Source organism: Lutra lutra, chromosome 6 (assembly GCF_902655055.1).
Source record: "Lutra lutra chromosome 6, mLutLut1.2, whole genome shotgun sequence".
NCBI lineage: Eukaryota > Metazoa > Chordata > Mammalia > Carnivora > Mustelidae > Lutra > Lutra lutra.
Window position 1 is genome coordinate 16,268,469 of NC_062283.1, and position 16,029 is coordinate 16,284,497.

At 43.6% G+C, this 16,029-nt stretch overlaps 1 protein-coding gene across 1 annotated transcript in view; it reads left to right on the top strand.

Moving 5' to 3' along the window:
* The window catches only part of NEDD9 (neural precursor cell expressed, developmentally down-regulated 9), a 195,899-nt gene that overhangs the window by 67,578 nt on the left and 112,292 nt on the right, over positions 1-16,029 (top strand). Inside the window, exon 2 of the mRNA XM_047731935.1 lies at positions 5,218-5,403. Coding sequence (XP_047587891.1) covers positions 5,392-5,403 — 12 coding nt within the window. The 5' untranslated portion in view covers positions 5,218-5,391. The remainder of the gene's footprint in view (positions 1-5,217; positions 5,404-16,029) is intronic.

Genomic DNA, 16,029 nt, shown 5'->3' on the forward strand with positions numbered 1-16,029 from the left:
AGTATGACTTCATTTTAACTGATTATGCCTTCAGGGACCCTATTTCCAAATAAGGTCACTTTCTGAAATAAGGGAAGCTAGGACTTCAACGTAGGAACTTGGAGGGGGCGGGAACACATCCCAACCCCTAGCGCTGCTTCTTGCCCTGCTTGGATGAGGTTCCTGGCCAAGCTAAGGAAGGTTGGTTCTTAAGGGAGAGATTTGAGCCTATTCGACAACTCCAGGGAGGAAGTGAGGAGAGAAAAAGAGGAGCGGAATATCGAGAGATGTCCCTGAGTAAGGCATTGAGGCCAGGTCGAGGGATACACTTGGGCACAAGAGAAGACGCTTCCTTTATTGTTACAAGGAGGCAGGAAGGAGAAAGGGAGGAGTCTAGATGCTAAATGAATCCACAGATGAGGAGGGAAGTCGAGGGAGTCCACGTGAGGCAGCTCTAGCTTTCTTCGAGAAGCAGGAGGAGAGACTGCCCATTGAAGCTGATGGTAGAGTTGGGAAGTAGGGCTCAGTAGAGGGGCTGGTACTAAAACCAGGGACTTGAGGACAGTGGAGATAGTCTGCGCATAACGAACAACAGCCAGTCGTGTCTAGAGTAGACACCATTGCATCCTTCCAGGAGAGGATCTGTCATTAGACAGGAAAATGGGAGGCTGAGCGAACCAGGGAAACAGAGAGGGGCTGCCTGACCGTAACAAGAGCCCAGATGGCTTTGGTGGCCATAAGTATAGAGTGGGACCGTCTGCAGGGTGTGTGGGTTTTCCAGCAATGCTCCACAGCTGGGAGATTGATGTAGAGAAAGTAAACCGTGGAGCGCATTCAGAGCTGGGCTTGGTCTAGGAGGGTGCATTAAAAGGACCAAGGCGCATGGAGATTGAGGATATTAGCAAGAAGAAGGTGAAGGGAGAAAGCTCAGGGACCCGAGTAGGCGAAGAAGAAGGTGGGCAGTGAGGAGGCTGTGCTCGTTTCTGCAGAAGAGGCTTGTGCTTGTCCCTTGCTTTCTGTTGACCAGAGCACATGGCTATTGCCACCTCCCAGAGAAACAGGTGCCATCAGAGATGGCAGGCTAATGAGCTGAAAGCTGATGGCCTTCCCCAGCTAATCTTCTGCCTCTAGGGTGGCCCCGACTGGCCCCAGCCGACAAGTCAGCCATCTGTGCTCAGCGCTGCCATGACTGTCAGTGCATGCTCTGGGGACATGCATACCTCTATGAAAGGAAAAGGTCAATGCCAACTGCATAGCTAGTGTGTTGGGTCACAGCCCCGCCCCCCCCACCCCAGGTCAGTCTGCTAATCAGTGTTATTTTAAAATGCTGTATGGGCCAACCCCATTGCTTTGGATTTTGCTATTGTGAATCTACCAAGACTGTAGATCTTCTCCTAGCTGCCATATTTCAAATGGGAACTATAGATGTTATCATAAATAATAATGTTACTATTAGTATATACTTCTACTGATGTTAACGTCAGTCAATTTGAAACTCTAAGTTCCCAGAATCACTTCAGTATCTTCAGACACAAATCACGAAGAGAAAAAGAAGACAAAAAAAGTAGCGTACTAGAATATTCCTAGCACAGAATGGTTTAAACTGAAAAGAAATACCAGCCATTGTCAGGAGCCGTGGGATGTCTCATGCCATGCTGGTGAGAATATAAATTAGTACAGCTGCTTTGGAAAACAATTTGGTATTTTCCAGGAAAGTTGAAGAAATGCGTATCTATCATCCAGCAAATTCCATTCTTGGGTATATGGAGAACAGAAATGGACAAAGTTCTCCCCAGCAGGACCATTCACAAGCCTCATCCTGGAAACAATTCACTTGTCCCTCAGCATTGAAATGGACAGATAGCAACACGATGGAATACTATACGGCAAAGAAAATTGCAGACTATAGTTGTCGGCAACAACGTAGATGAGTTTCACGAGCGTAATCCTGGCTGGAGGAACGTAACTTAAAAGAATACAAACTCTGTGACTCAGAGTTCAAAAACAGGGAAAAGTGACTCTAGCGTAGATGAATGCAGCTGTAAGGGGTAGGGTATAAAGCAAGGCAAGGAGGGGATTACCATAATGGAGTAGTTGCCTTTAAGCAGGTTCACCCCTAACATTTCCGGGGCTTAAATGGAGAACTGTATATCATAATCATAGGCCTAAATATTTTATTTTATTTATTTTATTTTATTTTTAAAGATCTTATTTGTTTATTTGACAGAGAGAGACACAGAGAGCAGAGGGAGTGGAATAGGGAGAAGCAGGCTTCCTGACAAGCAGGGAGCCCAATGTGGGGCTTGAACCCAGGACCCTGGGATCATGACCTGAGCCGAAAGCAGATGCTTAACAACTGAGCCACCCAGGCACCCCAGCCTAAATATTTTACAGGAAATTAAAGTAATGCTATATTAAATAAAAGATGTTTTATCCTCTTGCCTCGACAAACGCATCTTCATGGCAACCTGGAAGGCCAGTTTGGACCCTAGAGTTCTTGGACAGCTTAGAGATTCTCGCTGGAATATGCGGCACAAGAGGAGGGGCCCCCAGACTCCCACTGTCTCTTCCCACTCTCAGCCCCATCCCATATCTCATGGGCCTTTGCGTCCATGTTCATCCACAGCCTCGTACAAGTAGCTGCCCCTGGACCACCCCTGGGGCGGGTGGACCTGAGGAAGAGGCCGGGAAAGGTCTGGAAGTGGACTCAGAATCATCTGGACAGGGAATTCCAAGGTCAGGGTACTTGGTGCATGGTTTAGAAAGGGAGACATGGGGGCACCTGGATGGCTCAGTTGTTAAGCGTCTGCCTTCGGCTCAGGTCATGATCCCAGGGCTCTGGGATGGAGCCCCCCATCAGGCTGCCTGCTCTGCAGGAAGCCTGCTTCTCCCTCTCCCACTCCCCCTGCTTGTGTTCCCTCTCTCACTGTGTCTCTCCTTGTCAAATAAATAAATACAATCTTCAGGGAAAAAAAGAAAAGGAGACATGGGTTCTAGATAGACATGGCCTCTTGGCCTCAAGGATTCCTCTCCCTTTAGAGAGGGATATCGGTGGAGGAAATCTTAGAAGCCCAAAAGCACAAGGCCCAACATGGGGTCCCCTGCATGGGACTCAAGGCAGTACTGTTTTAAAGAAAGGGGTTGTTTTTGGAAGGACAGTTGAAAAACTTCTGGGGTCCTGGTAGTATGTTGTGCCTACATCTGGAAGGCAATTTATGACAACTGATCAGCTCCACGTTTGTTTTTTCTATGTGTGTTATCTATCACAATGAAGAGTTAATGTGGGGCGCTGGGGGGTTCAGTAGGTTAAGGGTCTGGCTTCGGCTCAGGTCATGATCCCAGAGTCCTGGGATCAAGTTCAGCACTGGGCTCCCTGCTCCATGGGGACACTGCTTCTTCCTCTACCTCTGTCTCTCTGTCTCTCATGAATAAATAAATAAAATATTTAAAAAAAGAATTAATGAAACCTATCTATCTATCTATCTATCTATTTATCTATCTATCATTCCTAGTGCTGTTGTTTTTGGGATCCCCATAGACAAATCAGCTCAGAAGACTTGCTTTTAATAAAAGCCCAGACACCTTGGGCAGTTAAAATGCCTCAAGACATGAATACCTCAGGGGGAAATGGACTGAATTCTGGAAACAGTAACTCTCACTGAAGTTTTCTCCACCATCTGCAGCCCAGATATTTGGGTGACCATGGACGGGTTCAGGCAGAGCAAATGAGTCATGGGCCCGTGTCCTCTAGCCTAGCCACTGCAAGTGCTTCAGAGGAAAATTCCCTTCTCCCCATCTTAACCAAGATTTTAAATACTGTGTTTATCAAACCAAAATTACAGGAAGCTATTCCCATCCTAGCAGAAGTAAAAGGAGACCGACTCCCAATTTCCCCCTTTGGAAAGCAGTTCTAAGAAGACTTCTCTTCCCCATAAGGGCAGCTGGGCAAATACATTACACACTTTGCTGAGCTTCTACTATGTGCCAGACACAATCCTTCTTCTGCTCCACGTTTTAAAACACCTATTTGGTTTTGATTTCTCATTCTTGATAGGAAAAACACTTTCCTTTGACAAAGATTCAGATTCCCGGTTCTCAGAGAGATGTCTGTGCAGCCCATGTGGTTTAAATATCAGGATTTTTCTAAGAATATGTATTTCAACAATGGTCCATAAGGATACACACACGCGTGCGCACGCACACACACACACACACACCCCAGAACTGAACTTCATAGCTGTGAGATCATGAAAGGGAAGTGAAAAGCTGGCCTCTACTAACCAACCAAGAGCCCAGTCTGGTTTTTCTCCCCAAAAAATAAAATTCTGGGCTTTGCATCTAAGCTGTTTAAAAGCCACATTGCCAAAGCACCAGTTTTTCTCATTTTAGGGAAACAAGAGAAGCATACAGCTGCAGTGCCCTTCTCGAGCCATTGATGAGTAGAATCAGGAACATTTGGTGGTTTCAGAATGATAAAGCAATAATATAAAGGGGTAATGAAGCAGTGGGTGGAAGCATAGAAAAACAAGTCAAGGGGCGCCTGGGTGGCTCAGTGGGTTAAGCCGCTGCCTTCGGCTTGGGTCATGATCTCAGGGTCCTGGGATCGAGCCCCGCATCTGGCTCTCTGCTCAGCGGGGAGCCTGATTCCTCCTCTCTCTCTACCTGCCTCTCTGCCTGCTTGTGATCTCTCTCTGTCAAATAAATAAATAAAATCTTTAAAAAAAAAAAAGAAAAGAAAAACAAGTCAAGTCAATGAGCGTCCATGGCAGGACTGAAATTGTAGACTCTAGATAACGAAGGATCACTCACTTCTGCCATTCTGTCCCAGTAAGAAACACCTGGCAAATATCTACCCATCACTTAAGACACCACCTTCCTTCTGCACCCTCACCAGATCCACTTCATGTTCTATCAGAGGACCTGTAACATTTCACGGAACTGTATTTTTTTGGTTTGTCCTATTAGACTGTGGGGTCTTTGAGAACAGGATCATATTTTCTGCATCTTTGCAATTCCAGGTAAACGTGTAATGAGAGTACTGTAAATGCTATCCTTGGGGGCGTGACTGAATGAATGAATGGATGGATGGATGGATGAATGAATGAATGAATGACGGGTTCCATTCATGGGACTATGGATTCGGCTTTTCCAGCTGCTACGATGCAGTCCTTAAGTGATAAAAAGCGTCTCAGCCTCTGTCAGCGTTTACCCACTTTCACATTTTAAACGTCTTTTCAGATTCAAGAAGCTGTGAATTCCAGCATGTCACACCCTGGCCTGAGAAGATCGTGTATTCTTTAAAACGAGTTATGAAAAGAAAGAAGCTGGTCAGCCGACTAAGACGGGAGTCATCTTTTTCAAGATCCAGAGCTCCAGCATTCCTTGGCGCCACAGAGCGGAGTACCTGGGAAAATGTGGGGAACGGTGAGTCGTGATGGGAAAAACGTACATTTCACCCACTTCCCTTTTGTCCAGCTCAATCCGGACTAATTCCTTTGAAACAATAAACCAAATGGCATTCCACCCGCACTCAGGATTGTAACTAATATTTGGATTTAAAAGGCTGATTTTGGGCCACCACTGAATTTTGCTCTGGTAGGGGAATCTTTTGCGCTGGATACGCTGATGTTCACAGGAAATCCATTCAATCTCAGGGGAAGCAATCTTCCGGGATAAAGGAAGGATATTCCCCTTAGTACGACTAGTGCTCGAGCAAGTCTGGAAGTTACACTCACATAACTGTTCAGAAGCTGATGCCCTAGGTTACGTTAGCCAGTTCTCCAGTGCCTCCTTTCTCCATCTGCCCATCAGTATTAAACTGTTCCCTTCCCATTCAGCTGTTCCACAAGAAAGTCAGCTTGGCCTGAGGTAGAGGTTAGGGTTAAAATGGTCCATTGTCTTCTCTAACCAAGGCTTTCTAAAGGTTTTGTGGAAGCTAAGTCAAAGAAGGGATGTGTAATGCATCTGTAATTGACCTGTAATGGAAGCAGACCGCATGGGTGGTGTGGCAGCATTGGGGGCGTCAGGTAGAGCTGGATTTATGTCACTGAGGCTTAGGAGTCGAGTAACTACGAGCCACTTATTTGACTCTTTTTAATCTTTGTCCCTGAATTTATAAAATGGAGATAGGAAGATTGTCCTGAGGATGAAATGAGAAAATGCGTATGAAGTAACTTGTGCTCTTAAGAACAGTTAAGGGGCGCCTGGTGGCCCAGGGAGTTAATAAGCACCTGACTCTTGGTTTCAGCTCATGTCGTGATCTCAGGGTTGCGAGATCGAGCCCCGTGTCTGGGCTCCGTGCTTAGAGCAGAGTCTCCTTAAGATTCTCTTCTTCTACCTCTTCCCCCATGCTTGCTTTCTCTCTCTCTTTCTCTCAAATAACTAGTCTTTTTTTAAAAGGAGAAAAAGAAAGGGTAATTCCCCTATGTGCTGAGATCCACAATCTGTTGTTTATATCACATGGGGAACTAACCATCAGTACAAATAAGAAAGCAACAGGGCACCCGTGTCAATCCAAAAAGGGCCCTATTTCATTTGTGGGAGAAAGGTTATAAGTTAAGTAAAATGACAAATGTTTTTTAAAACACTTTGATGAGAAATAAAATGATTTGCATGGAAGTCTTTAAAAACCAGATTGCCATATCACTGCAGTGTTTTAAAATAATGACTTCCTTAAAGTCCTCCAAGTCCCAAGATCCCATGAAAAAAATCTGTCACAGAATTGGACATGTTAGAAGCTTCAACCACCCCAAATGATACTAATCCCCCTTAGCCAGGATTTCACTCTACACAGTTTCTGCCACTCACAGTCAGCTCCATTTTGGACAGATGACCCTCCTTCTAAGTGTCTTCAAGAGGGTCAAAGTCACCTAACCCTATGTCCCAATGCCTACGTCATTCAGCCCACTGCATCTCACATAGGCATCTGATCATCTCATGCCATCACAAGAAGGTGAGCACGGGACACTATGGGATTTGGGAGCGAGACAGACCACATTCACATAACTTTTATTACAGTATATTGTTATAGTCATTCTATTTGATTCCTGTTGTTTATCTCTTCTTGTGGTTAATTTTTAAATTAAGCTTTATCACAGGCATGTACGTATGGGAAAAAGTATAGCATGTACCAAGTGCAGTACTCCCTGCATTTCCCAGCATCCCTGGGGGTCCTGGAATGTATGTTTCACAGATAAGGGAGGATCCTGTACAAATTCAAACTGAAGCAAATTACATTTACTTGTGATTCCTCAAGTCATGCAGCATGAGTGTTAATTTCTTAATGAAGACTGAACCAAAAATAGTCTCTCCTCATTTATTCAGAACTACTCAGCCAGTTTCACTAAATTGAGACAAAAACAAAGCAAAGCAAAAAACAAAAACAAACCAAAAAAACCCCTGAAACAAAAAACTTAACATTCTCGAATGCAAGCTAATATTTCATTTCATTTGAGTCCCTGCAGTGAACACTAGCACTGTGGCATTTCCACTACACGCTGATTCTCAACTTTTGGTATTCTGGATCTGAAAACTAGACATCTACCACCTGAAATCTTTCATTTGCTTTAGAATCATCTATGTCCAGAGTCCAAGGGTCCTTGGGATCATTAATTCTAACACTTCTGGTTGGGTTTTTCTTTTTTTTTTTTTTTTCATTATTGAACTCTGTGTCAATATTACAGACACATGCATACACACTTGCATGTAACTTCACACTAGACTAAATAGAATGGAAAATTTGGGCAATTATCAGTATCACCTAACAACGAAAAGGAGCAGCGATTCATCAGTGGTTTCTAGAGATCATCCCTACTGCCCTCGGGGGGAGGGAGGCACCACGTGCTGCTTAAAGATGCATACCTGAAGCCGGGCTGCCTGATTTGAATCCCGGCCCTGCCACTCACAAGTAGTAGAACCTTGAGCAAGTTATTTAACCTCTCAGTGCCTCAGTTTCTTCATCTATAAAATGGAGTGAGAATAGAACCTCTTTGCAGGGGTCGTTGTGATGATGAAGTATGCAAATTGCTCACAGTTGTGTTTGGCACATTCTAAATGCTCGAGAGAGGCTTCCAGTGAAATTCGGAGTCCTACAGCACATGGGACGTAAAGTCCACACAGCTCAAAGAAATCCCTCAAGGCGGAAGATGGGATAAGCAGAGCGTAAGAAAAGTCCAAGGGGAGAGATTGAGCCTTTAGGAATCTGGGTCAGGCTAGACTGGGTTGCTCTCCTGAGCCGCCTGTGCTGATTGTCTGGGCTGGGGAGCCGCCATGGAGATGCTGTGAGGTCATGGCCAGAAACATCCTTTGGGGAAACCTGTGCTAAGCATATCAATACTCTTGAAAGCAAGCCCTTTACCAAACGACTCAGCAAATGAAAGCAAGCCCTGAGCTACCTGTGCAAACACTAATGTGGAGGGAAGGCGGAGAGCCCATGGGCATACTCGGGGGTGGGGGGGGGCATCTTGAGATGCAGAGAGGCTGGGCGGCAGGCAGCCTTCCTTTGCAATTCTGTAGGAACCAGTGGTGTGTTGGGTAGCTGGTTCCGGCTCCCTAGAGCTGCTGTGCTAGTCCTTCCCAGTGAGTTCACACGAGTAACTCAACAGCGGCCACGGTGGGGTTGTTCACACCACGGAAACTGACAGGTGACAGTTCAGGGTTGTTCCGTTTTAGAGAGCTGGTCGGTAATTTCCCAATGCACCCCTGGTGATGGGGCTGGCTTGGAAAAACAAGAATCCTGGGGGGGAAAAAAGCTTTTAAATTGCAAAACTTTTTCTTTGGCATTTCTCACTCTTTCCCTTTATACTAAGGCAGGAAGCTGACAGCTGGACATGGTCTGTGATGGTTTATCTAAAGAAAAAACATCCAGCTGGACTCCTGCTTCACGAATGGCCAAAATGTGTTGACTGACAGGGCTTGCAAACTGTGCCCTTTTTTTCCCATGAAATACAGGTTCACTGTAGGTCCAAAGTGGTCATCGAAGTGTGTATTTACACCTGCTATAGGTTTTTGATGTCCTAAAAAGGGAGATGCAAGGAAGTGGAGGAATTCACATGTTCTTTTTCTCAGCCCTTAAGCGAATATGACCTATTTTAGGGACTATGAAAACTTTTCGCATGGAGAATTATTACCTCTCCTCCATATACTTCAAAGATGATTTATCTTGTTCAGATTTCCAGGTTGTTCCTTGAGAGTAAGGATGAAAGAAAAGGGACTGAAACGAAGGGTATCTCTGAAGCTGATTTGGTTAGTCTGCTCTGGTGGCCATAACACAGACTGCAGGCTGATGGCTTAACGGGCATTTGCGTTCTCACAGTTCTAGAGGCTGGAAGTTCAAGATCAAGGTGTGTCGGCAGGTACCGTTTCCCCTGAGACTTGCAGATGGTTGCCTTCTTACTGTGTCCTCACATGGTCTTCCCTCAATGTGTGTCTGTGTCCTAATCTCTTCTTGTTATAAGGACACCAGTCATCCTGGATTAGTGCCCACCCACATGACCTCATTTTACCCTGAATGCGCTTTTTTTTTTTTTTTAATTTTTTTATTTTTTTCAGCATAACAGTATTCATTATTTTTGCACCACACCCAGTGCTCCATGCAATCTGTGCCCTCTACAATACCCACCACCTGGTGCCCCCAACCTCCCACCCCCCACCCCTTCAAAATTCTCAGATCGTTTTTCAGAGTCCATAGTCTCTCATGGTTCACCTACCCTTCCAATTTCCCTCAACTCCCTTCTCCTCTCCATCTCCCCTTGTCCTCCATGCTATTTGTTATGATCCACAAATAAGTGAAACCATATGATAATTGACTCTCTCTGCTTGACTTATTTCACTCAGCATAATCTCTTCCAGTCCCGTCCATGTTGCTACAAAACTTGGGGATTCATCCTTTCTTTCTTTCTTTTTTTTTTTTTACAGCGTTATAAACATATATTTTTATCCCCAGGGGTACAGGTCTGCGAATCGCCAGGTTTACACACTTCACAACACTCACCATAGCACATACCCTCCCCGATATCCATAACCCCACCCCCTCTCCCAACCCCCTCCCCCCATCAACCCTCAGTTTGTTTTGTGAGATTAAGAGTCACTTATGGTTTGTCTCCCTCCCAATCCCATCTTGTTTCATTTACTCTTCTCCTACCCCCTCAACCCCCCATGTTGCATCTCCTCTCCCTCATATCAGGGAGATCATATGATAGTTGTCTTTCTCCGATTGACTTATTTCGCTAAGCAGGATACCCTCTAGTTCCATCCACGTCGTCGCAAATGGCAAGATTTCATTTCTTTTGATGGCTGCATAGTATTCCATTGTGTATATATACCACATCTTCTTTATCCATTCGTCTGTTGATGGACATCTAGGTTCTTTCCATAGTTTGGCTATTGTAGACATTGCTGCTATAAACATTCGGGTGCACGTGCCCCTTCGGATCACTACGTTTGTATCTTTAGGGTAAATACCCAGCAGTGCAATTGCAGGGTCATAGGGTAGTTCTATTTTCAACATTTTGAGGAACCTCCATGCTGTTTTCCAGAGTGGTTGCACCAGCTTGCATTCCCACCAACAGTGTAGGAGGGTTCCCCTTTCTCCGCATCCTCGCCAGCATCTGTCATTTCCTGACTTGTTAATTTTAGCCATTCTGACTGGTGTGAGGTGATAACTCATGGTGGTTTTGATTTGTATTTCCCTGATGCCGAGTGATATGGAGCACTTTTTCATGTGTCTGTGGGCCATCTGGATGTCTTCTTTGCAGAAATGTCTGTTCATGTCCTCTGCCCATTTCTTGATTGGATTATTTGTTCTTTGGGTGTTGAGTTTGCTAAGTTCTTTATAGATTTTGGACACTAGCCCTTTATCTGATATGTCATTTGCAAATATCTTCTCCCATTCTGTCAGTTGTCTTTTGGTTTTTTTAACTGTTTCCTTTGCTGTGCAAAAGCTTTTGATCTTGATAAAATCCCAAAAGTTCATTTTTACCCTTGCTTCACTTGCCTTTGGTGATGTTCCTAGGAAGATGTTGCTGCGGCTGACGTCGAAGAGGTTGCTGCCTGTGTTCTCCTCAAGGATTTTGATGGATTCCTTTCTCACATTGAGATCCTTCATCCATTTTGAGTCTATTTTCGTGTGTGGTGTAAGGAAATGATCCAATTTCATTTTTCTGCATGTGGCTGTCCAATTTTCCCAACACCATTTATTGAAGAGGCTGTCTTTGTTCCATTGGACATTCTTTCCTGCTTTGTCGAAGATGAGTTGACCATAGAGTTGAGGGTCCATTTCTGGGCTCTCTGTTCTGTTCCATTGATCTATGTGTCTGTTTTTGTGCCAGTACCATGCTGTCTTGATGATGACAGCTTTGTAATAGAGCTTGAAGTCCGGAATTGTGATGCCACCAACTTTGGCTTTCTTTTTCAATATTCCTTTGGCTATTCGAGGTCTTTTCTGGTTCCATATAAATTTTAGGATTATTTGTTCCATTTCTTTGAAAAAAATGGATGTTACTTTGATAGGAATTGCATTAAATGTGTAGATTGCTTTAGGTAGCATAGACATTTTCACAATATTTATTCTTCCAATCCAGGAGCATGGAACATTTTTCCATTTCTTTGTGTCTTCCTCAATTTCTTTCATGAGTACTTTATAGTTTTCTGAGTATAGATTCTTAGTCTCTTTGGTTAGGTTTATTCCTAGGTATCTTATAGTTTTGGGTGCAATTGTAAATGGGATGGACTGCTTAATTTCTCTTTCTTCGGTCTTGTTGTTGGTGTAGAGAAATGCAACTGATTTCTGTGCATTGATTTTATATCCTGACACTTTACTGAATTCCTGTACAAGTTCTAGCAGTTTTGGAGTGGAGTCTTTTGGGTTTTCCACATATAGTATCATATCATCTGCGAAGAGTGATAGTTTGACTTCTTCTTTGCCGATTTGGATGCCTTTAATTTCCTTTTGTTGTCTGATTGCTGAGGCTAGGACTTCTAGTACTATGTTGAATAGCAGTGGTGATAACGGACATCCCTGCCGTGTTCCTGACCTTAGCGGAAAAGCTTTCAGTTTTTCTCCATTGAGAATGATATTTGCGGTGGGTTTTTCATAGATGGCTTTGATAATATTGAGGTATGTGCCGTCTATCCCTACACTTTGAAGAGTTTTGATCAGAAAGGGATGCTGTACTTTGTCAAATGCTTTTTCAGCATCTATGGAGAGTATCATATGGTTCTTGTTCTTTCTTTTATTAATGTGTTGTATCACATTGATTGATTTGCGGATGTTGAACCAGCCTTGCAGCCCTGGAATAAATCCCACTTGGTCGTGGTGAATAATCCTTTTAACGTACTGTTGAATCCTATTGGCTAGTATTTTGGCGAGAATTTTTGCATCTGTGTTCATCAAGGATATTGGTCTGTAGTTCTCTTTTTTGTTGGGATCCTTGTCTGGTTTTGGGATCAAGGTGATGCTGGCCTCATAAAATGAGTTTGGAAGTTTTCCTTCTATTGCTATTTTTTGGAACAGTTTCAGGAGAATAGGAATTAGTTCTTCTTTAAATGTTTGGTAGAATTCCCCCGGGAAGCCGTCTGGCCCTGGGCTTTTGTTTGTTTGGAGATTTTTGATGACTGTTTCAATCTCCTTACTGGTTATGGGTCTGTTCAGGCTTTCTATTTCTTCCTGGTTCAGTTGTGGTAGTTTATATGTCTCTAGGAATGCATCCATTTCTTCCAGATTGTCAAATTTGTTGGCGTAGAGTTGCTCATAGTATGTTCTTATAATTGTCTGTATTTCTTTGGTGTTCGTTGTGATCTCTCCTCTTTCATTCATGATTTTATTTATTTGGGTCCTCTCTCTTTTCTTTTTGATAAGTCTGGCCAGGGGTTTATCAATCTTATTAATTCTTTCAAAGAACCAGCTCCTAGTTTCGTTGATTTGTTCTATTGTTTTTTTGGTTTCTATTTCATTGATTTCTGCTCTGATCTTTATGATTTCTCTTCTCCTGCTGGGTTTAGGGTTTCTTTCTTGTTCTTTCTCCAGCTCCTTTAGGTGTAGGGTTAGGTTGTGTACCTGAGACCTTTCTTGTTTCTTGAGAAAGGCTTGTACCGCTATATATTTTCCTCTCAGGACTGCCTTTGTTGTATCCCACAGATTCTGAACCGTTGTGTTTTCATTATCATTTGTTTCCATAAATTTTTTCAATTCTTCTTTGATTTCCTGGTTGACCCATTCATTCTTTAGAAGGATGCTGTTTAGTCTCCATGTATTTGGGTTCTTTCCAAATTTCCTCTTGTGATTGAGTTCTAGCTTTAGAGCATTGTGGTCTGAAAATATGCAGGGAATGATCCCAATCTTTTGATACCGGTTGAGACTTGATTTAGGACCAAGAATGTGATCTATTCTGGAGAATGTTCCATGTGCACTAGAGAAGAATGTGTATTCTGTTGCTTTGGGATGAAATGTTCTGAATATATCTGTGATGTCCATCTGGTCCAGTGTGTCATTTAAGGCCTTGATTTCCTTGTTGATCTTTTGCTTGGATGATCTGTCCATTTCAGTGAGGGGAGTGTTAAAAATCCCCTACTATTATTGTATTCTTGTCGATGTGTTTCTTTGATTTTGTTATTAATTGGTTTATATAGTTGGCTGCTCCCACGTTAGGGGCATAGATATTTAAAATTGTTAGATCTTCTTGTTGGACAGTTCCTTTGAGTATGATATAGTGTCCTTCCTCATCTCTTATTATAATCTTTGGCTTAAAATCTAATTGATCTGATATAAGGATTGCCACTCCTGCTTTCTTCTGATGTCCATTAGCATGGTAAATTCTTTTCCACCCCCTCACTTTAAACCTGGCGGTGTCTTCGGGTGTAAGATGAGTTTCTTGTAGGCAACATAAAGATGGGTTTTGTTTTTTTATCCATTCTGATACCCTGTGTCTTTTGATTGGGGCATTTAGCCCATTAACATTCAGGGTAAGTATTGAGAGATATGAATTTAGTGCCATTGTATTGCCTGTAAGGTGACTGTTATTGTATATTGTCTCTGTTTCTTTCTGATCTACTACTTTGAGGGTCTCTCTTTGCTTAGAGGACCCCTTTCAATATTTCCTGTAGAGCTGGTTTGGTGTTTGCAAATTCTTTCAGTTTTTGTTTGTCCTGGAAGCTTTTAATCTCTCCGTCTATTTTCAATGATAGCCTAGCTGGATATAGTATTCTTGGCTGCATGTTTTTCTCATTTAGTACTCTGAATATATCATGCCAGCTCTTTCTGGCCTGCCAGGTCTCTGTGGATAAGTCTGCTGCCAATCTAATATTTTTACCATTGTACGTTACAGACTTCTTTTCCCGGGCTGCTTTCAGGATCTTTTCTTTGTCACTAAGACTTGTCAATTTTACTATTAGGTGACGGGGTGTAGACCTATTCTTATTGATTTTGAGGGGGGTTCTCTGAACCTCCTGGATTTTGATGCTTGTTCCCTTTGCCATATTGGGGAAATTCTCTCCAATAATTCTCTCCAATATACCTTCTGCTCCCCTCTCTGTTTCCTCTTCTTCTGGAATCCCAATTATTCTAATGTTGTTTCGTCTTATGGTGTCACTTATCTCTCGAATTCTCCCCTCGTGGTCCAGTAGCTGTTTGTCCCTCTTTTGCTCAGCTTCTTTATTCTCTGTCATTTGGTCTTCTATATCGCTAATTCTTTCTTCTGCCTCATTTATCCTAGCAGTGAGAGCCTCCATTTTTGATTGCACCTCATTAATAGCTTTTTTTATTTCAACTTGGTTAGATTTTAGTTCTTTTATTTCTCCAGAGAGGGCTTTTATATCTCCCGAGAGGGTTGCTTTAATATCTTCCATGCCTTTTTCAAGCCCGGCTAGAACCTTGAGAATCATCATTCTGAACTCTATATCTGACATATTACCAATGTCTGTATTGATTAGGTCCCTAGCCTTTGGTATTGCCTCTTGTTCTTTTTTTTGTTGTGAATTTTTCCGCCTTGTCATTTTGTCCAGATAAGAGTTTATGAAGGAGCAAGTAAAATACTAAAAGGGTCGCAACAACCCCAGGAAAATATGCTTTAGCCAAATCAGAAGAGATCCTGAATTGTGAGGGGGGAGAAAGGGGATAAAAAGGGGTTCAGAAAGAAAGAAAAAAAAAAACTATTAAAAAAAAGAAAGCCGATAAAGAAAAAATATAAAAAGAGGAAAAAATATATATATATTAGATAAACTATTTAAAAAACGTTAAAAAAAGAAAACGGTAAAAGTTAAAAAAATTTAGCAGAAGAAGAGAAAAAGAAAAAAAAATTGAAAAAGAAAAAAAAATTAAATTAACTGCAAGGCTAAAGAATCATGGGGAGAAAGCCATGAGTTCCGTGCTTTGCTTTCTTCTCCTCTGGAATTCCGCCGTTCTCCTTGGTAGGTGAACTTGGTCCTGGCTGGGTTTCCCGTAGATCTTCTGGGGGAGGGGCCCGTTGTAGTGATTCTCAAGCGTCTTTGCCGCAGGCGGAGTTGCACCGCCCTTACCCGGGGCCGCGCTGAGTCATCCGCTCGGGTTCGCTTTCGGGAGCTTTTGTTCCCTGAGCGCTTTCCGTAGAGTCCGGAGGACGGGAATGAAGATGGCGGCCTCCCGGTCTCCGGCCCGGAGGAGCCGAGAGCCTGGGGCCCCACTCCTCAGTGCGCCCTCAGAGAACAGCGCCAAATGACTACCGTCACCCTGGCCTACGGCTGCGCTCCGAGCTGACCGAGCCTGCGACCGGTTCACGGCAACCCTGAGCTGAGAGTCACTCCTCGGCTCTGTCTCTGCAGCTGGCTTCCCCGTTCTAATACCGGTAAGCTCTGCGACACTGAGACACCCCCGATCCTTCTGCGACCCTGCGGGACCTGAGGCCGCGCTTACCCCACCTGGGCTTCACCCCAGTTAAGCCTCTGGAGCGATGTCCCTCAGCGGAACAGACTTTTAAAAGTCCTGATTTTGCTCCGTTGCTCCGCCGCTCGCCGGGAGCCGGCCCCTCCCCCCGCGGTCTATCTTCCCGTCGCTTTGGATTCACTTCTCCGCCAGTCCTA